A 22,030-nucleotide genomic window follows, 5' to 3' on the forward strand; every position below is an offset into this window, starting at 1 on the left:
CTGAAGTAACCATAGGACTTGAATTTCCAATTCCAGTGTTTTTAGAATTAAACATATCAATCCGAAAGACATCTTGTGAAATTTTCACTTGAAAGCAATTGAAATCTGAAGTCAGACTAAAAGAGGACTTAGATCTGAAATTAGATGGACAATGACCTGGAAAATCAGACTGAAATCGCAGGAAAAAAAAAGAACAGATATCGCCGGAGAACTCGCCGGAAAAATAAAAAGTGACTGGATCTTGAAGAAAATTATATGGTTGAGGAATTGCTGGGCAGCCTGACTGGGAGACAATTTCTCGAGAAAGTGGCCGGAGAAATGCAGATTTGCCATAAAACAAATCTGACGGCGCTGGATTAGGGTTCCGATGGTCGGAATTTTCAAGGATTTGGTTGCCGGAGTGTTCTCTACCCTGTGTTGTATTCGGATTTTGCACAAAAGCCACCGGAGAGAAAGTGACGTGACCAGCCACCGAAAAAATGTGCGGTGGTGTTTTTTTTTTTTCCAGAACTTCGCTGGAATATTGCACAGCGGATATTTACTCACATGCTCTGATGACATGTAAATAAATTATGAGAAAAAATATTATGGGAATTGGGTATCTACAACATTACATTGATTCCTATTTATAGGCATTATATCCCAATCCTTTCCATGTCGGATACTATATACATATCCTATTCCTATTCTAACAGAGAAAAATACAAATATGTATGTGTAGTCCAAGATTAATAATCATAAGCATGAATGACAAATATATGGACAAAGGAAATGAAAGATTATAATAAAGTGAAATATCAATTGTTTAGTGTCGCATATTCAGGGTTGCACTCATTGGCAAGGAAAGTATGCCTTAGAGCCTTGATGACGACACTGAAGCGCTCATAGAGCGAGGCCCAGCGCTCAACATGTTTTGTGCCTCGCTTCAGAGCTTAAGCGCGCCTTGACAACACTGGTATCTATTCCCCAGAATTGGAGGGAAGCTTTTGTAGATCCTAAATTGAAGCAAGATATGAAGGTCTTGTCAAAAAATGAGACTTGGGAACTTGTCACTTCACCACCAGACAAGAAATTGGTTGGATACAAACGGGTCTTCGCTATGAAACATAAAGTTTATGGCTCGATTGAAAGATTCAAAGCAAGATTGATGACTAACGGATTCACTCAAACTTATGGAGTTATTAATCAGGACACAGTTGTCCCAGTTGTAAAGATGAACACTATCAAAATTCTTTTGTCCTGTGCAACTAACTTGATTGGGACTTACAATAGTTGAATGTGAAGAAAGCATTTCTTAATGGAGAATTAGAAGAAGAGGTGTATATGAAGATTCCTCCTAGAATGATAGTGAACAAAGTCAGGGAAAAGTGCGTAGCAGTGTTTAGGATGGCGAAAGGCGAGGCGTGGTGACAAAACCCTCAGGGGTTGGCCTGGTGGTAATTGGCTTGAGCCTTGGGGTTTGCTCCCTTTCAAGGTCTCAAGTTCGAAACCCACTGGGTGCAAACAATTTCTGAGGGCCATCGGACTGGGGTAAAACCCTGAATTACTCGTGGTGCACTTGCGGGAAACTCCTTGCCGAGGTCCTGTGCACCCCCGGGATTAGTCGGGGCTCAAAGAGACCCGGACACCCGGTACTTAATAATAAAAAAAAAAGGAGAGGCGTGGTGACAAGGGCTCGCCTCTCGCGTCATGGCGAGGCGTGAAGTGGCGAGCGCCTTTTAGAAGCGAGGCGAGAAGTAACACAAAAAATTAAAATATTAAATATGCATATATAAATACTCAAACACTCAAAAAAATACTAGCAAATATTTCAATTGAAAAACTAAAAGTAGATAGGTGATAGTTGATACTAAAGTCTAAAGTCTCCAACTAGATAGTTAATAAGTCATAAGACACAAATTCAAAACGAAATTATAACGAAGCAACATCTATTCTTCTTCAAGATCTCCAAATTCTTCAACCACAAGAGTGTTAGCATTATATTGGTTGTCATTTTCTTCCTCAAAAATGGAAAAAAACAAAAACCCTGCCAGAATTGGGTCACTGGCCAGCTGCCGGAAAGTCAGATCTACCTGAAAAAGGCTAATCTGCTGCCGAAAAAAGCCAGCCATGCCGGAAAGAAAGAAGAAATAAAGTTTGCTCCGCTGCTGATGGAAGAAGAAGAAGAAGAAATCAAAGTAATGGAGAAGTAAACCAAAGGAGACGCAGTTGCTGATGGAAAAAAGATGAAACCCTAGGTAAATAATCAAAAGGCGACGCCTTAGTCGCCATACGCCATAGCCTCGCCTTAGTCGCTATGTCGCCATAGCCTCGCCTTTTAAGAAATGCCACGCCTTGGCTGTCTATGGCGAGGCAAGCTCGCCTAGCCACGCCTCACGCCAAAAGGCGTAAGGCGAGCGCCTTTCACAACACTAGTGCATAGACTAAACAAAGTCTTGCACGGACTGAAGCAATCTCTTATAGCATGGTTTGATAGGTTCTGCAAAGCGATGATTTCCTTCGACAACCAACAAAGCAATGTTGATCACACCCCCTTCATAAGACATAGACAAAGAGGAGATGACCCGATTGGAGAAGCTATTAGCACATAAATTTGAGGTCAAACATCCAAGGAAGTTGTAGTATTTCTTGGGAATTGAGGTTGCTAGATCAAAAGACGAATCTTTATTTCTCAAAGGAAGTATATTGTAGATATCTTAACAGAAACTGGTATGACAGGTTGCAGACCAGCAAAATCGCCTAGTAAAAACAATCACAAGTTACAAACAAGAGGGTTAGGGAGTAGTGGATAAGGATAGATATCAGAGCTTGGTTGGAAGACTCTTTTATCTCACACTAGACTAGACATAGCTTATCTAGCTTGGTGATTCAGTTCTTGCATGATCCTCCACATCCTCACATATAAGCTGTCTTTCACATTTTGCGATATCTAGAGTCTGCTCCAAAGATATGTTTGCTTTTCTCTAAACATGGTCACCTCTAGATAGAAGCCTTAAGAGACACAGATTGCCCTGGATGTCTACAGGACAAAAAGACTACACCAGGTTAGTGTACACTTGTAGAAAGGAAACTTGCTTACTTGGAAAAGCAAGAACCAAAGTTTAGTTGCCAGATTGCCAAAGCAGACTATAGAGCTATGGTCCAATGTGTCTATGAACTTCCTTGGCTAGAAAAATTATGGAATTGAGATTGTTTTAAAAAGGGAAACTTTCGTTGTACTGCGACAACAAAGCTATAATCAGTATAGCTCAAAATCCTATTCAACATGACGCAACAAAACATGTTAAAATTGATCGGCACTTCATCAAAGAGAAAGTTACTAGTGGGTACCTTGAGTTTGATTCATGCACCGTCAGAAAAACAGCTCACGAATGTGCTTACAAAAGGCCTCAGCAACAAGTCTCTTCATACTTTGGTTGGCAAGTTGGGCATGTGCGATATCTTTGCACCAACTTGAGGGGGAGTATTGATTGTGTTAATTAATTAGCATGATTCTAGGAGATTTTTTTTTTCCTAGCATAATTATAGGAATATAATATTTCCTTTATTTTAATTGATTGTCTTCCTTAATTAGTTGTGGGATTCATTAGATAAATATCCCTTCTCATGGGATGTAAAGACATCCAAAACTATAAGAATTCTCTTCTTCTTAAAATTTCAAATTGAACAATATGTTGCTTCACTATCTGGTTGCTGGTTATCGAGAAGAGTATGAGACCAGTTCCAAATCGAATGGTAGTATCATACAAAGTAAATGATTTTCTTGAGCTGGACTTTTAGGAGGAAAAGGAGGAATAGAGCATTGGAAGTAGGCCCCCAGCACTCGTGGACTATCTGGAAGGAAAGAAATCGTAGAACTTCTGATGGGATCAAAATAAATTAGTACATTTTAGTGATATATTTTGGGAAGTTTTGAAGCACCTATGACTCGGATTAGATAGTCTATGTATGCCCCATTTAAAATTGAAACAATCATAATTTTAGGACAGATAAGCTATTGAGCGAAGTATAGCTGGAGAATGCGTGAGAGCAATATTTCTTGGAGACCTTGAGACTCATATGGATTACTAATGTGCCGTGAATTTCGGCACATTTTATGCCTTTGTAACTAGAAATGATGCTTGTTTTTTAGTGTTGTTACATTGTTTCTTATGTTATTTTTGTGTTTTATAGGATTGGTTGACTAAGGATCGGAAATAAGATGAAACGCTGAAAAACGGACAAATTGGAGCTAAATGACGGTCCGTAACTCATGTTACGGACCGTAACGGGATCCGTAACTCATGTTACGCTTCGTACCTTTGAACCGTAACAAGGCTTAAATTTCCAGAAAGTTTTAATTGAAACCATCAGTGTTACGGTGTAGTGTTACGGTCCGTAACATATCACCGTAACATGAGCTAAAATTCCAGAGAGTTTTCAATGAAACCATCAGTGTTACGGTCCGTAACTCATGTTACGGTCCGTAACATATCACCGTAACATCAGCCAAATTTCCAGAGAGTTGCCAAGTAAAGTCACAAGTTACGCTGCAGAAGGACGGACCGTAACACAGGTTACGGTCCGTCGCATGGTGGCCGTAACATCAAAGCTGACAAATGACGAACTGAAGGACGGACCGTAACACAGGTTACGGTCCGCAACAATGCAGCGTAAGGGCATTTTTGTCCAGAAACTTGACGCGATTTTTGGCTCTATAAATACTTAATGTAGGGTTTTATTTCATTATTGAGATTTTGTTTTGGAGGCACAAACCCTAGGTCCTTAATCTTAGAAGTGGTTGAAGCATTTAAGACAACAACTTCACTCTCATTCCATCTTGTAATTGCATTGTAAGTTCATTATGTTTACTTGTAAGTTTTCTTTGTTATCTAAAATCATGTGTAGCTAATTTTAAAGCTAAGGTTGTGGAACCCATGATGGATATTATGTGAATGGGTTTCTATTATTGATATATGCATAATGGTTGTTGGTATTCATTCAGTTTTTATACGTTACTATTGGGTGATGATTGCAAGCATTATCCTAAGCCATTATATTAACTGTTCTTGGGAAAGAAAGTTAGTATTGGTAAGATTGAATGACAATAACTCGAGGCGTTAACCCTCGTTTAATAGACTAACTTAGGAATAAGAATAAGTCTAAATTGGCATTATTAGTCGCTCTTCGATTGTAACTTTTATATTCGGAAGAATCATAAAGAAGAAATACGACTTAACTGTTGGGAAACATTAAGAAGTCCTTAAGAGACCAAGTGCATATTCATAGAACAACCATTAGAAGTATATCACAATGAAACCTGAAGCATAATATCTAATCAAATTGGGGAACACAACCTTAGTCTCTCTCTCACATTAATTACATTTTAAGTCAAAGTATTCAATTACATTATTCAACAATCAATTCAAACTATCCGGAATAGGATTAAAGCATTTAAAGACTGGTATCGCATACGATTAGTACTCTTTTCTCTCCATATTCCCTGTGGGATTCGACCCCAACCTTGTTGGGTTACTATATTTGACAACGTCCGCTTTACATCATTAATAGGTGTAATTTGAGCGTATCAAATTTTGGCGCCGTCGCCGGGGAATACGGTTTAGAAATTACTAATTGTTGTGTACTATTCTTTAAAACTTTTTCTATTCCATCACACCTCGTTTGCTATTTTAGTGAACCAGGTGAACATGGCAGGAAGACCCTATCGCAATCAAGGAAATCAAGGGGGAATCCAAGTGAACCATCCTGCACCAGAAGAAGAGGAGGATGAGAATGTATTTGCGGAATTCATCGACGAAGCTGATTATGCTTCAGCTGTAGTTCCGCCTAGAACAGGAAATGCAAATTTCAAAATTGATAGTTCTATCTATCAGCTATTGAAACTTGAAGGCTATTTTCGAAATTCTTCGGAGGATTGTCCACTCCGACACCTGAGGAATTTCCTGCATGTATGCTCTCAACAATCCCAAGGTGTCGTCCCTGCTGATGCACTGCGATTAAGGGTTTTCAAATATTCCTTGGCTGGCCAAGCGAGGGAATGGTATGAAAAGCTTCCAAGCAATACTATTCACACCTGGAACGAGTTGGCCAATATATTTCTAAAAAAATGGTTCCCACCAAGCAAAAAGGCTGAGCTTCGGGACAAGATCTTTGAATTCAAACAACTTCCAGGGGAACAGTTATATGCAGCATGGGAGCGTTTCAAATATTATCTAGCTCAATCTCCGACTCATGGATTTCCGGATGCAATCCTCACCGAGAAGTTCTACAAGGGGCTAGATACCATGAATCAAATTGCTGTCAACACTGCAGCTGGGGGATGCTTCATGGACAAATCCTTTGTCAACATCACCAGGTTGCTCGACAAGCTTACTACCCACAATCAAGCCTGGCATTCGAGTGATAGCGAAGTCCTATCATATGGTAATCCCTCTGCTGCCGCGGTGGCCAAAGAAAATCATGAGCGAGATCATGCATTCGCTCAATTGCAAACCACCGTGGATTTATTATCGAAAAGGCTTATGGAGAAAGAAGCCAAAGGTGTGAATGTTGTCGAAGAGATGCCACCTCATGCTCCCGGAATGTACCAAGTCTCAGACGAAACTTATCTAGAGGGGCAGCCACAATATGAGGATGCGAATTATGTTAATAACTCGCAAGGGGGTTATCAACGGCAAAACTATCAAGGTCCCGGTAATCACCCATGGCAAAAGCCTCAACAACAATTCCAAGGAAATAATTATGGAAGAAATGATCAGGGCAATCCCAATCAAGGGAATTACAACAACTATAATTATGGCAACAAGAGCTCCAACCCCTACATTCCACCTAATGGGCAAGCATCAAATTCCCAACAATGGAGAGATAATTCAGCTAGCAACTCTGCTGGCAACACATCTAATGACTCTGCTGAATTAAAGAGTATGATGCAGAAAATGCTGATTGTTGCCAATGGCAGAAATCGAAGGGAAAAACCAGAGAAAAACTACAGCTAAATTACTCTAGGTTAACACTAAAGAGATATTTTCATTGATGATGAAGAAAGGGCTGGCAACAGTCTGATATACAGTTGGTACAGCTGGTCTGTAACTAACTATTCCATCAGCCAATAGAAAACAAACAACTAATGGACTTATGTGTAAATACTAATAAGTAAATAACTAATAACAAGGGGACTAATCTGCATACATGGAAATAGCAAAATAGGTCACCCTAACTAACTTAACTAACTAGTACTCTTCTTTATTCATTAAGTACTACTTTCAGCTCTTCTCTTCTTCTGTGTGCAACAGTCCTTCACCCTTAAGAAGTTCCTTGTCCTCAAGGAACAAAAGAAGGGAACCTCACTTTTAAGGCTTGATAATCTTCCCAAGAAGCTTGATCTTCAGTTAGTTGATCCCATTGAATTAGAACCTGTGGAACTGCCTTGCTCCCCTTTTGTATCATCCTTCTATCCAAGATCTTCACTGGTTGGGGACAGTAAGGACTTGCTAGACCAAGTACTGGGGGATGTGAGATATTATCAGGTAGGCTATGGCATGCTTTGATTTGGGAAACATGGAAAGTTGGGTGTAACATCAACTGAGATGGCAAGGCCAACCTATAAGCTACATTTCCCACCTTCTTGAGAATTTGATAAGGGCCATAATATTTAGCAGACAACTTAGTAAAATGATGTCCAGCCATAGTCACTTGTCTGTATGGTTGAACCTTTAGATATACCCAATCTCCTTCCTTAAACTGCCTGTCTGATCTGTGCTTATTAGCCTGGTCTGACATCCTCTGTTGAGCTCTTGTAAGGTGATGTTGTAGTAACTGAAATTTAAATTCTCTAGTAAGCAAGCTTCTGTCCACATCTTGTAGTGATGACTCTCCAGCAATGTAAGGCAAGTGAATTGGGGGGGGGGGGGGGAGGGGGAGGGGAGGGGGGGGTTGCCCATAGAGTGCTTCATATGGTGTGGTCTGAATGGAGGTGTGGAAGGTGGTGTTGTACCACCATTCTGCAGCAGCTAAATAAAGAAACCAGTCCACTTGTGAATCAGAGCAAAAGCACCTTAGATATGTCTCCAAACATCTGTTCACCACTTCAGTCTGTCCATCACTTTGTGGGTGATAAGCAGTTGAAGTATTGAGAGTGACTCCCAACATAGAGAAAAGTTCTTGCCAAACCTTACTAGTGAATACCGGATCTCTATCACTTACTATATCCGCTGGCATCCCATGAAGCTTATAAATGTGCTCCATAAAAAGTTTGGCAATGTCATTAGCTGAATAAGGATGGGACAACCCTACAAAATGAGCATACTTGGTAAGTCTGTCCACCACTACCCAAATGACAGATTTCCCTTTTGATTTGGGCAATCCTTCAATAAAATCCATACTTATACTTTCCCAAGCAGCTGCTACTTTCAGTGGTTGTAAAAGTCCAGGGTAAGGTGCATTGTCATACTTGTGTCTCTGGCATATGTCACAATTTCTCACATACTGTTGAATATCTTCCTTCATTCCTTTCCAATAAAATAATGCAGCAATCTTCCTGTGAGTATTATCCATACCTGAATGGCCCCCAATGGATGAATCATGCCACAACTGCATGATATTTTTCCTCAATGCATCATCAGCACCGATAACCAGTCTCCCCTTTTTCCTTAGTTGCTCATGCAAGAAGGTAAACCCCCTTACTTCACCATTCTCTTCCATGAGTTCTTGAATAAGGTTCTTGAGTTCAGAATCTTGTTCCCAACTCTTGATAATCATGTCTAACAACTCAGTCTTGATAGTGGACAAAGTCATTGAAACCAGTTCCACCATAGGCATTCTTGATAATGCATCAGCTGCCTTATTCTCTTTACCCTTCTTATATTCAATGCAAAAATCAAATTGCATCAACTTTGCTATCCACTTTAATTGTGTTCCAGTGTGTAGTTTTTGTTCCAACAGAAATTTAAGGGCCTTTTGGTCAGTTTTGACCACAAAAGGCCTTCCTGTCAAATACTGTGTCCACTTGTTAACAGCCATAACAAGAGCCAATAATTCTTTGTCATAGACTGACATTGCTTGATGTTGGATTGACAACCAGTTGAGTTCTGACGACTTTGACGCCTAGTGCTGGCCAGCCTTCTGATGTTGCTGCAGACCCGAGCGCCTAGTGCGCTCCAGGGAGGCCCTCCATTATTTTGATGCTTTATATTGATGCATTGAGGGCAATGCATGTTTTTCCGTTGGGGGTGTGGGTAATTACTGTTTTTATTTGTTTTGTTGGTATTGCTTTGGTATACTGGATATTGTTTTTGTTTTTGTGGGCATTTTAGCCCAAAATTGTGATAGTAAGCATGTGTTTAAGACAATTGTTATTGTTTTGTTTTGTTGGTATTATTTTTATTAGCAAGTATGTGTTAGGACGTTCTTCGGCTGTTCTTTGCTATGTGTTTCTATTCCCGAAGAATGTTATGTGTTTGTTGAACCTAGCATGTTTAGGATGTTTAATATAGAAGTAAAGTAATGATGACTTAAGTGGTGGTGGTCCGTGTTTCTAGCATAGATAAAAATGGTTTTTACAAGTTCAATGATATCCCTCCGAAAAATAATTTGTGATGTACATCAAGAATGAGTTGTTGATATTGACATGTATGGTTCTTTTAATGGCATTGCAAAGAAAGGGTGTTTATGCATGTGAAATCTTCAAACGGAAATGAAGTCGGAGTATTTAAACAATCCTTATGCCATTGTGTTGTGAGTTCTTAGCTTCTATTTGCATATGATGCTTGCAATCTAGAACTTGCCTGGTTGGTCGTGCGTGAATTCTAAGGAGAATTTGATTGTGAGGTGATCTTAGGCTTTCTTTGTATTAACCCCAAAGTATCTTAAATGAGCCTGGCCCGTACAGAAAATGATCCCTAGTCTCCCATTTTTTAGCCTATAGACTTTTTCTTCGATTAACCATTAACTAACCTCTTTCCCTTCTGTGAATAAACCCATTTGGCACCAAGTCCCTCCTTGACACGGAAGAATGACAAATGAGGCTAAAAGCCTAAGTTGGGGGTGATAAGTCAAAAATGCGGAAAATGAGGCTAAAAGCCTAAGTTGGGGTGATAAGTCAAAGATGCGGAAAATGAGGCCAAAGGTCTGTTGGGGGTGATCACGAATATAAAGGGGAATAATTCAGCGTGGATATATATATATATGTATATGTAAAAAAAAAAAAAAGATATATAGGTATATAAGTTCTAAATAAATCCACGCTGAAGATGGAGGGTTGGAAATAATAGGAAGAATGGTGAATGAAGTCAAAAAGAAGTGTCGAGGAGGGTGAGTCACCGATATCCAAATATTCATCCTACCCGTCCCTAAGCCAATGTTACAAGCCCAAAAAGTCCTAATGTGATCACAATCAAATTGTTCAAAGTTGAAAGCAGGGAAAATAAAGGCAAGCCTATGGTATGTGCAAGCATGATATGCAAATTTCTTTATGAGTGTGAGTGTTCTTCTGTCTCTTTAGTCTTCTGTCCCATTTATGTTGTAAATGTGTGTTGGGACATTCTTTGGTCTATGTGAGGGCGTAAGGATTGTAGGTTTCAAAGTAACTGGCTTTCCGGAAGTTGAAATTCATGTGCATAGAGACCCCCGTACTATGATTGTGTCATTAATTGAGGTTGCATAGTGAATTGCAATTTTTCTGAAATGTGCGTCTTGTGTCACAAATAGGAGATGGATAAGAGCCTAAATAGTTTTCTTGAATTGAAGAGTCCGTGCTAGAAACACATGCCAAAACCACCGTAGTCATTCTTATTTTGCTAAGATGTCGTGTGTTAGTAGTGAGTATTGTTGTAGTTGCTTGAGGACAAGCAAAAGCTTAAGTTGGGGGTGTTGATGTGCCGTGAATTTCGGCACATTTTATGCCTTTGTAACTAGAAATGATGCTTGTTTTTAAGTGTTGTTACATTGTTTCTTATGTTATTTTTGTGTTTTATAGGATTGGTTGACTAAGGATCGGAAATGAGATGAAACGCTGAAAAACGGACAAATTGGAGCTAAATGGCGGTCCGTAACATGAGTTACGGACCGTAACGGGATCCGTAACTCATGTTACGGTTCGTACCTTTGAACCGTAACAAGGCTTAAATTTCCAGAAAGTTTTCATTGAAACCATCAGTGTTACGGTGTAGTGTTACAGTCCGTAACATATCACCGTAACATGAGCTAAAATTCCAGAGAGTTTTCAATGAAACCATCAGTGTTACGGTCCGTAACTCATGTTACGGTCCGTAACATATCACCGTAACATCAGCCAAATTTCCAGAGAGTTGCCAAGTAAAGTCACAAGTTACGCCGCAGAAGGACGGACCATAACACAGGTTACGGTCCGTCGCATGGTGGCCGTAACATCAAAGCTGACAAATGACGAACTGAAGGACGGACCGTAACACAGGTTACGATCCGTAACAATACAGCGTAAGGGCATTTTTGTCCAGAAACTTGGCGCGATTTTTGGCTCTATAAATACTTAATGTAGGGTTTTATTTCATTATTGAGATTTTGTTTTGGAGGCACAAACCCTAGGTCCTTAATCTTAGAAGTGGTTGAAGCATTTAAGACAACAACTTCACTCTCATTCCATCTTGTAATTGCATTGTAAGTTCATTATGTTTACTTGTAAGTTTTCTTTGTTATCTAAAATCATGTGTAGCTAATTTTAAAGCTAAGGTTGTGGAACCCATGATGGATATTATGTGAATGGGTTTCTATTATTGATATATGCATAATGGTTGTTGGTATTCATTCAGTTTTTATACGTTACTATTGGGTGATGATTGCAAGCATTATCCTAAGCCATTATATTAACTGTTCTTGGGAAAGAAAGTTAGTATTGGTAAGATTGAATGACAATAACTCGAGGCGTTAACCCTCGTTTAATAGACTAACTTAGGAATAAGAATAAGTCTAAATTGGCATTATTAGTCGCTCTTCGATTGTAACTTTTATATTCGGAAGAATCATAAAGAAGAAATACGACTTAACTGTTGGGAAACATTAAGAAGTCCTTAAGAGACCAAGTGCATATTCATAGAACAACCATTAGAAGTATATCACAATGAAACCTGAAGCATAATATCTAATCAAATTGGGGAACACAACCTTAGTCTCTCTCTCACATTAATTACATTTTAAGTCAAAGTATTCAATTACATTATTCAACAATCAATTCAAACTATCCGGAATAGGATTAAAGCATTTAAAGACTGGTATCGCATACGATTAGTACTCTTTTCTCTCCATATTCCCTGTGGGATTCGACCCCAACCTTGTTGGGTTACTATATTTGACAACGTCCGCTTTACATCATTAATAGGTGTAATTTGAGCGTATCAAATTTTGGCGCCGTCGCCGGGGAATACGGTTTAGAAATTACTAATTGTTGTGTACTATTCTTTAAAACTTTTTCTATTCCATCACACCTCGTTTGCTATTTTAGTGAACCAGGTGAACATGGCAGGAAGACCCTATCGCAATCAAGGAAATCAAGGGGGAATCCAAGTATTTGACAACGTCCGCTTTACATCATTAATAGGTGTAATTTGAGCGTATCAATTACTTATCTCATTAATTATGGAACTCCCAGTCTCATTGATAATGGGATACTATTTCTACTTGACTTCTTAATTTCTCTAACTGCAGGATAACAATAGTTTACGGTTACGTATTCGCGATCAGCACTTCTAATCTAGAAAATGCTTCCCACTAAACTCAGCTTCACTTGAGCATTTAGTCTCCTAATTTGACTTTTTTGTCCATTAACCTCTATCGAAGGCCTTTAACGTTTAGGCCACAAGTGTCATCTTCTAAATACCTTATACTTATAGCTTGTTGGTTGAAACTCCCATGCACAGTTTATCAACCTTTTTTTTTTTTTTTTTGTGATAACCAAGGAAAGCAGTTTATCAACTAATATTATTGAAGTAAATTCGTTGATCCCCTCGACACAACCTTTTAGAAATATAGATGACATAGTTCATTTGGAATAGCTTCCGGCAATTGATCAGTGTATAAGGTTCTCTCTTTTTTTTTTTTTTTCAATCCGTGTATCTATTCATCCACAAGTTATAAGAACCATATTCAAACTAAAACCTTTCTGTTATTTTGATAAGCTACAACACCCGTCTCTTAGATGATTGGACTAATCAGATACACAACTTAAACTTTTTAGAAATAAACCTGTACCTTGGTGTTGGTAAGAGCTAACCTGTTGTATCACGGCATCCCGATAAAATCTGTAACAATGGAGCTGCATTGCTATTTTATCAAGTTGCAGGCAATAAATTCTACCATAACTGCGGATTAACAGGGAAACATGTCATAACTTAGATGGAAAATCTACTTAACAGAAAAAATTAGGTGAAAGATCTCACTTAAGAAAAGAGAACAGGAAAAGCACTTACACTGTGACTATATAAACGTCTTCTGTGGCAAGGACAGGCTTACTATTTGCCTCAGATTTTGCCATTGCCATGTCAAACCTTGGCAATCGGACTATTCCTACGGATGAAATCTATAAAACAGAATTAAAACTAATGTCAAGCAATCAAAATTGAAAGGATTTAGTGATGAATGCCTTGCATCTCACGAGTTCTGAACACAAAGGATTGCCATTATTATAATCATACAAGGCATAAAAGGACAAAATGATAAGCCAAATAAATGACAAAATCTCACTTCTAAAAACTTTTTCCAGCTAAAGGGGCTTATCATAAAATCTGAATAATGAGAAATGATGATCCTGAAAGGTGAAGACTGACACGGATGCTACTTCCTCGGAGAACAGATAGAGTTTCCTACCAGTGAAGCTTTAAATACATCAGCTCTGAAGCTTAACCTTGAAACCGCCAATGATGAAAAACCTTAAAAACTAGGATGGAAAATTATTCAACCCCACTACAATTTTGATCTTCCTAAAGATTATTAAACCAGCCAAAGCAAAAATATATGTAATGCATTTTCATACCAAAAAGGTAGACATCTAAAAAGAAAGACTATATATAAACCTGATATCCTGTAAGGCTCTTGCATTGCATTCCTGTGGCAAGAAGCACCAATCTACTTTCATGTGTATAGACATACCAGCTCACATTCAGTTTCTTAGTCTCTGCCAATTGAAGTGATCTTGTTTCAGAATTGCACGAAAATAACTCCAGTCCACTGCAGTTGAGGATCTAGATCAGAGATGCATGCTAATGATTTTTAAAGGATTCAAATAAACTTACCTAAATCAATGGCAATACTTGTTTGGGATTGAGACGTAGCAGTAGTTGTTATTATTTATGACAATGCTTATATGATATAATGGCATTGCTTATACCCAGAAAGTTTGAGATGTAGTAGTAGTTTTCTTAGGATATTCAAACAGGGAGGAAGATTGGAAGTGTTATTGCATGATACTTATACATGATTCATTTTTTTGATACTTATACATGTTTCATTTTTTTGATACTTATACATGTTTCATGGTAAGATCTCTTATGTTGACTATGAATCTACCAAAAACCTACTAAGGGATGTCATTCTACCAGCTGCCTATCTTATCAATAGAATGTCACTTAAACCCCTTAATTATTAGAGTCCTTTTGGAAGCTTAAAGGGTAAAATATTGTTCCTCCAAAGGTTTTTGCGTGTGTCTGCTTTGTTCACATAGAAATTATGGGAAGCTTTAAACCCCTCAAATGTCTCTGTATTGGGTATTCTCCAACACAGAAAGGGTATGCATGCTGTCATTCTCCCACTAGGAGATCCTTTGTAAGCATGGGTGTCACCTTTTGAGATCTGAGCCCTAGTTAAGTATTACAGAATCACCTCTTCAGGGGGGAAGCAATAAAGAGGTGATTATCCCTAATTCCACTGTTAAACCTCTTGATACCACAATCACAATGGAAATTGAAATTGGAGAAAGAATTCAAGGGAAGGCTATTGGGCATTTGGATAGACTTGATTTGATAACGTACTCAAGAAGAAATTGTGCAGAAGAAGTCGAATCCTCGTCTATTGGTGAGTTCTCTACATTTTCTAGTGAGCTAGATTTGCCCATTGCTGACACAAGAGGCAGAGGTGGAAGTGAAGCTCAATGCACAAGTCCTACCCAAGAAAGATAGTTTTAAGTATCTTGGGTCCTTAATCCAAAGGAGACGGAGAGATTGATGATGATGTCACTCATCGTATTAGAGCGAGGTGGGTGAAATGGAGGCTTGCATCCGGGATACTGCGTGATAAGAATGTGTCACCAAGACTTAAAGGTAAATTCTACAGAATGGTGGTTACACCGACTTTGTTGTATGGAGCAGAACGTTGGCCAGGCAAGAACACTCACGTCCAGAAGATGAGTGTAGCGGAGATGAGGATGCTCAGATGATGTGTCAGTATACTAGGATGGATATGGTTAGGAATGATATTATACGGGGCAAGGTGGAAGGGGCTTCTATGGCGGACAAGACGAGGGAAGCAAGATTGAAATTGTTCGGGCATGTGAAGAGGAGGTGTGTGGATGCACCAACAAGGAGAGATGTGAGAGATCGGCTATAATAGGAGTTGGGAGAGGTAGAGTAGACCGAAGAAGAGTTGGGGGAGGTGGTTAGGCAAGACAATGACACAGCTCCACTGAGGACATAACCCTAGATAGGAAAGTGTGGAGGTCGAGTATTAGTATAGGAGGTTGGTAGGTAGCTGAGTATTCTCCTGATTAGTAGTAGTCCCTCCCTCCCAAATTGTTTGACACTTTTCGCTTTTCAAGAATCAAACGAGTTGTTCTTTGACCGTAATTTTTTCATGTCTTTTAAATATTTCAAATTATTAATTATGGTGACTTATAGTACTTTTTCCGTAGTTTTCAATATGTAAATCTTCTCTCGGAAATTTAAAGATTCTATGTTCAAATACACGGTCAAAATTCAAAAATTTGACTCTCGAAAAGCGAAAAGCGAAAAACAAATTAGGATGGAGGAAGTATTAGTTAGTGATCGCATAGATTCTTTCGAGGTGTACTAATATTTGTTTCTTCTTTTGCTTTTTATCTTGCTACCTTGTTATCATATTTTTCTTAATATCATGCTTTAAATCCTTTTTTCTCTTGAGCCGGGGGTCTATCGGAAACAGTCTCCCTATCCCACAAAGGTAGGGATAAGGCCTGTGTACATCCTATCCTCCCCAGACCCCACTTATGGAAATACACTGGGTATGTTGTTGTTTGTTGTGGTGGTGGTTGTTGGTAACTGGGAAGGAACTAGTGGAGGATGAAATACTTAGCAAAGAGCATATCCTTGGCTTTTAAGAAAAACCTTTTCGATAACCAGAACAGTGGAGACCTAGTTGGAAAGATGATAGTTTGAGAAGGCTTTCTAAGATAGGTGTCGGGTGCAGAGGCCTTTTACTCGCGAAGAAGTGGAAGCAGTAATTAAAGCTTTAAGAGTCTATTTAGTCAAGCTGCTAAAAATGCTTATTTTGAGAAGCACTTTTGTCACAATAGCTTTTTAGAAAAGAATTTCTGGAGAAAAATTGTAACACCCCGTACTTTCTGGCTAAGATTTGACTCGTAAGATGGGAGTATATTAGAACCAATATGAGGAGTGTAGAAAGAGTTTTGAAACCAAATCAAGGCATAAGAAGAGTCTTAGGACAAAGTAAAGTCGGAAGCTACTCTACGAAGCATGTTTTCAAGTGAGTTTGCACAAGGCCTCACTTCAAGCTAGTATAACCCCCTTATTAGTTGGGAATTTGGGAAAACATCCTGCATGAAAGTTGTAGTTGTTTGAAATACCTTTCCATCCACATAAGGTGCAAGTCAAACGGATCTATGTACAAAAAGTTATGACCGTTTTACTAAAGCACCCTCGGTATGCCCCAAAGCGAGCTGGAGCTCGCCATGGAGCATGCTGAGCGAGGCCCAAAGCGGGGGGTGAGCTCGCTCAGCGAGGCCCAGAGCAAGGGGTGAGTTTGCTTTGGATCTCGCTCAGCGAGCCAAGGGGTACTTCGCCCCAGACCTATAAATACGACCCTTAGACGATTTTATGTCATTTTTCACATTCCAACTTCATTCTAAAGCCCTAAGCAGTCGTTTTTTTCCTCATCTCATCCCCCAACGTCCAATGTCAAGGTAAGATAGCTCTAACGATTCCTAAGAAATTCTAACATTAATTCATGATTAGTGACATGATTCTTCAACCAAAACATCGAATTTCCAAGGTAAATCCTTCGCAAGAGCTCAAAGTTAGGGTTTTGGTGTTCTTCCTCAAAGAAGCAGTTTAGTTCGTTAGATTAGAGCGATTACAGGTATGTAAGGCTAACTCTCTACGTGTGGGAATGTTATTGATCTTCCACACCCCTCGTTCTTCATGATTACTACAAATAGCATCAGAAATAGAGAGTATGCCTTAGTTTCATGAAAAAGCTTCAGAACTCTTAATTCTTTAATGATATAAGCTTCAGACTCATGTCAGAGGTTTCATAGACTAGTCAGTGTGTCATGTTGGGTATTCAATTATGTTCAGTCTTGTGGGCTACACCATCATGTTTTTAGATTGTTTCCGACATGTTTTAAAACAACATATTCAGTACTATTATGATGTCACATGTTTTATTCAGACTATTCATGTTTTAACTCATATTCCGCATCAGTACATGTCTCATACTGATTCAGCAAGCTATGTGGTTCGCTCGGCCCAGGTTCGGGGCGTGACAAAAACAGTGTGTTTGGCTAATTCGTTTGAAAAGTGTTTTTTTAGTATTTGATAAGCAGATTGTGTTTGGTCAATCTTTTGAAAAAAGTGCTTTTGAGTGTCAAATTACAAAAAGGGACAAGTATCAAGGCATGTTTCCTATTATGATTATTTGAAAGAGAGAAATTGTTCTAAATATCCATTATGAAATACTTATATTAAGTTTTGTACTTCTATTTAATTAAAACAAAAAATCTATATTAAAATCTCTAATCAACATAATACATAGAGAAATCAAAGAAATATTAAATATTTCGTATAATATTAGAACGTAGAAACCAAACGAAAAGGAAATGGTTGTTTCAATTAAACAATTAATGAGGGATATTTATGGTAAGGATATTTTTGTCTTGGAAAAACAATGTTTTGCTTCTGCTTTTTTCAAGAAGTGGAAACTTTTAGCTTCTTCCCAAAAGCAGAAAACTGCTTCTACCCAAAAACACTTTTACTTATTAGCCAAACACTTCAAATTTCCAAAAAAAAAAAAAAGTGTTTTTTCCCGTAAAAATAGTGCTTTGGCCTCCAAGAAGCTTGGTCAAACAGGCTCTAAAAGTTATAAGGCTCCTTGATGTATCGAGGATAGCGGAGAATTTTCATCCGAAGACACCCTTACCAAATGTTTGAATTCTACTCTCATTGCATTAATACCAAAGAAGACGGTAGCAATCTGAGATGAAAAACGTCAGACCTATCAACCTATTGGGAAGTATATATAAAATCATAGCAAAGCTCTTAGTAAACTAATCTCACCAAATCAGAATGTATTCTAGGTAGACAGATTACTGATACGGCCATGGTCGCCAATGAAAGTGTGGACCATCTATTGAAAAGGAAGAAGAGAGTGGTAGCATGTCCGCTAGATCTAGAAAAGGCATATGATCAAGTCAACTGATCTTGTCTGAATACTTTAAAACTGATAAACTTTATCAGGTAATGCATCTCTATGGTCAGATTTTTCAATTTTGAAAAATGATCACCCTCTAGGCTTTTTCAAGTCTCAAAGAGGATTGAGACAAGATAAACCTTAATAAAGGAGATTCTCAGCATGATATGGAAAGGACAGAAAATCTAGGCTGGTTAAATGGCTTGAGAATTGGCAGAAATAATGACGGGGGAATGGTTGTAAATCATATTTTGTATGTTGATGATATTCTTCTATGAGGCAGAAAATAATCAATTTCTTTGGGTGTGTTTGGTATGAAGGAAAATGTTTTTCTAGAAAATGTTTTCTTGGAAAACAACTGGATATCTTACTTATTTCTAGTGTTCAGTAAGCAAAAAAACATTATCCCAAGAACATTTATATGTAATTTAACAAATCATTATGGGGTTGGGAGTGGGGTTCAGAGGTGGCAGGGGGTGGGATGGTCAAGGGGTAAGGGTTGGGGGCGTTGGATGGATGCGGAGAAGACAATGAACTTGGAATGTCACTTATGGAACTTGTTTTTCCTACTTCTATTAGAGAAGTAACTTTCCTCATTTTTAAGTAACTTGTTTTCCTAAAGAAACTGTTTTCCAAAACATTTTGACCAACCAAACATGGGTAGATCAGAAAACATTTTCTGAAAAATGTTTTCTTCCATACCAAACACACCCTTAATCTGAGAGGATCTGTTATGCTTTGAGGCAGTAACTAAGATTTAGATTAATCTATCTAAAAGTAGTATATTTAACATTAATGTTGATGATTGTATTGAGAAGTTGGCAAATATTTTAGGTGTAGAGGTAAGGTCTGCGTACATCTTACCCTCCCAGACCCCACTTGTGGGATTACTTTATGTTGTTGTAGTGGAAAAATTCCCTACAGTCAATTTAAGGTTGCCACTTGGGGTGAAAAGGAAAGACAAAAGTATTTGTATAGGAGTTATTAATAGATATATGAATAAAACCAAATCCATGGAATAAGCAATATCTTTCCTTTGGAGGTAAAACTCATCCTCAGTAATAGTGTATTGGATGGATTGCCTACTTATACTGTGTCTTTAATCACTTTGTCTGTCACAATGGAAAAGAGACTGAATTCCATAAGAAGTCAATTTCTTCTAGGAAGGGAGTGCCAGTAAGAGGAAGTTTCGCTTGGTCAAATGGCAAGTGATTACGAATGACAAGGAGGATGGACGGTTGGGAATGAGGAAGAAGTTAACATAAAAAGAGCTTGTTGTTTAAATGATTATAGAGATATAGCAGGGGTGGTGATGAAATTTGGAAGAAGGTACTGGATGCTACCTATGGTAACATGAATGGTTTGGGGAATGGAGACAGAATTCTTCATTATTAACGTCCAGTAGGTGAATCCGGAAAGGAATTAGTGAGTTGTGGGATGAATTTCCAAAGCTCACTAAATTAGAGGGGAATGGGGCCAAGATAAGGTTTTGGACAGATTCATGGACAGAAAATGAAAACTTAAGGATCACATATTCAGATATTCAGATACGTTCAGTTGTTCTGTGAAGAAAGATGGTTATATTTCAGACTCCTATTCTAGTTCAGGGTAGTAGTTAACTTCCAGAAGATATCTGAATGAATGGGAAATGGAAGACTTATGTCAGTTACTTCAATAGTTGGGATAAATATAAATAGATCAAAATAAAGTGGATAGTTCAGGGCACTAGTTAACTTCCAGAAGATATCTGAATGAATGGGAAATGGAAGACTTATGTCAGTTACTTCAATAGTTGGGATAAATATCAATAGATCAAAATAAAGTGGATAGTTTGGTTTGGATCAACAGCAGGGAAAAGAGGTTTTCAGTCAAGAATTGCTATAGCTTGTTACCGCAGCAGGGCGGTTAAGGCAGACTCCTTTGGATTGGATTGCAACCAGGGAGGCATGTTCAACTCAAAACAATCTGCAGAGAAGAGGTTTTTCATCAAACAACAGATGTGCCTCTGTAAAGAAGATCAGAAAACTATGGAGCATTTACCTCTTCATTGCAGGTTTTCTAGACGATGCTGGGAGCCCTTTCTAAACAATGCCGGTATTTCATGGTTATACCTCAGAAGATTAGATATTTATTGGAAAGCTGGCAAGGCCAAAAAGTCTCAAGAAGCATGACGCAGCTATGGGAGACCATTCCCATTTGTATATTCTGGACCATATGGATGGAAAGAAATAATGCTTACTTTGAAGGGAAGAGAAGTCATATCTCTAGAGTCGAGAACAAATGTTTGCGTAATTTGTATTTCTGGTGTAAAAGTTGTACATTAGAAAGTATGGATCAATATTTGGATTTTTTGTATTGGGAGGGAACAGGGAGCTTAGTCTGCTGTTTGGAGGTACTTGAATCCTGTTCTGTTTCTATGCCATTTTGGTACCTTATTAATAACAAAACATTACCTTACCAAAAAAAAAAAATTGTGTAGCCCTTACAGAAACCATGTGGGACAACTATATAACTGAACATATGAAAATATTATTGAACATTTGGCAAATAGACATTTCTAATTTTCTTGTAAGAAAATAATTTTTTTGGTCACCATGAGTATAAAAACAGAGTAACTTTTCAGCATCATCTTTTTGCTGGTTTTGTTATAATAAATACAAAGTTACCCTTTACTGATTAAATTAGTATAAAGCAGACTTCACAACAACAGGCTGTTTAGTTTGGATTCTGAAACTGATTTCTACATAATTGAATATTGCCTCACTAAAAAATTTCCAGCTGTTTTCTGAAGTAACCAAGCTCTAGTTATGATTACGGAAGTGACCTAAAATTCAGACAAAGATGAGGTAATATATCCAAACCAGACATGCTAATATATCAAATAGATATAAAGATCTGTCCTAGCGAGGAAGTGATTAAAAAGTCAAATTTCAAAAGACACAAAAAGTAGCTTTGAGTTACTAATGAAAATACCACTTTTTCTTTTTGTAGGTAAACATTTAAGAACCATGAAGTAATCAAATAGTTACGTTTGAAAGCCGATACAGACAAGAAACTTAAGAGATTAAGTTTTTGTGCTATATATACCTGGTCTTGACAAAGACAATATCACACGTTGGTAAATCTGTCCAAAAGAATCCAAGAATCCTTTCTGACTCAGACCTGCACTTGTGACTAAAAGTATCCCCACTCTCTCTGATCCAGATATGAACCTCATGAGGGGATCGTTGTACAGCCAAAAGCTTTAAATCTAAAGAATATCGAATGGACAAAACTGGACCTTCGCCTATTAAATCAGAGGATTGAGTCACATTTGGATTAAATGGATTTGTTTTCCAAGAGAAAACCTGCAAAAGGAGTTTAGTTCAATGGTAAGAGGCAGCAAAAGAAT

At 38.2% G+C, this 22,030-nt stretch overlaps 1 protein-coding gene and 1 non-coding gene across 4 annotated transcripts in view; both read right to left on the reverse strand.

Moving 5' to 3' along the window:
* LOC132636117 (uncharacterized) overlaps positions 1-22,030 on the reverse strand; it is a 65,516-nt gene that overhangs the window by 42,206 nt on the left and 1,280 nt on the right. For all 3 annotated transcript variants that reach the window (XM_060352834.1, XM_060352827.1, XM_060352825.1), the window contains 4 exons: positions 21,727-21,986; positions 14,040-14,193; positions 13,437-13,546; positions 13,241-13,328 (listed from right to left, as the gene is read on the reverse strand). In XM_060352834.1, the coding sequence (XP_060208817.1) occupies positions 13,241-13,328; positions 13,437-13,546; positions 14,040-14,193; positions 21,727-21,986 (612 nt within the window). The remainder of the gene's footprint in view (positions 1-13,240; positions 13,329-13,436; positions 13,547-14,039; positions 14,194-21,726; positions 21,987-22,030) is intronic.
* On the reverse strand, positions 6,132-6,238 carry LOC132618701 (small nucleolar RNA R71). Its single transcript, XR_009574267.1, has one exon. It is a non-coding gene; the product is annotated as a small nucleolar RNA R71 (small nucleolar RNA).

This window comes from Lycium barbarum, chromosome 1 (assembly GCF_019175385.1).
Source record: "Lycium barbarum isolate Lr01 chromosome 1, ASM1917538v2, whole genome shotgun sequence".
Classification (NCBI taxonomy): Eukaryota; Viridiplantae; Streptophyta; class Magnoliopsida; order Solanales; family Solanaceae; genus Lycium; species Lycium barbarum.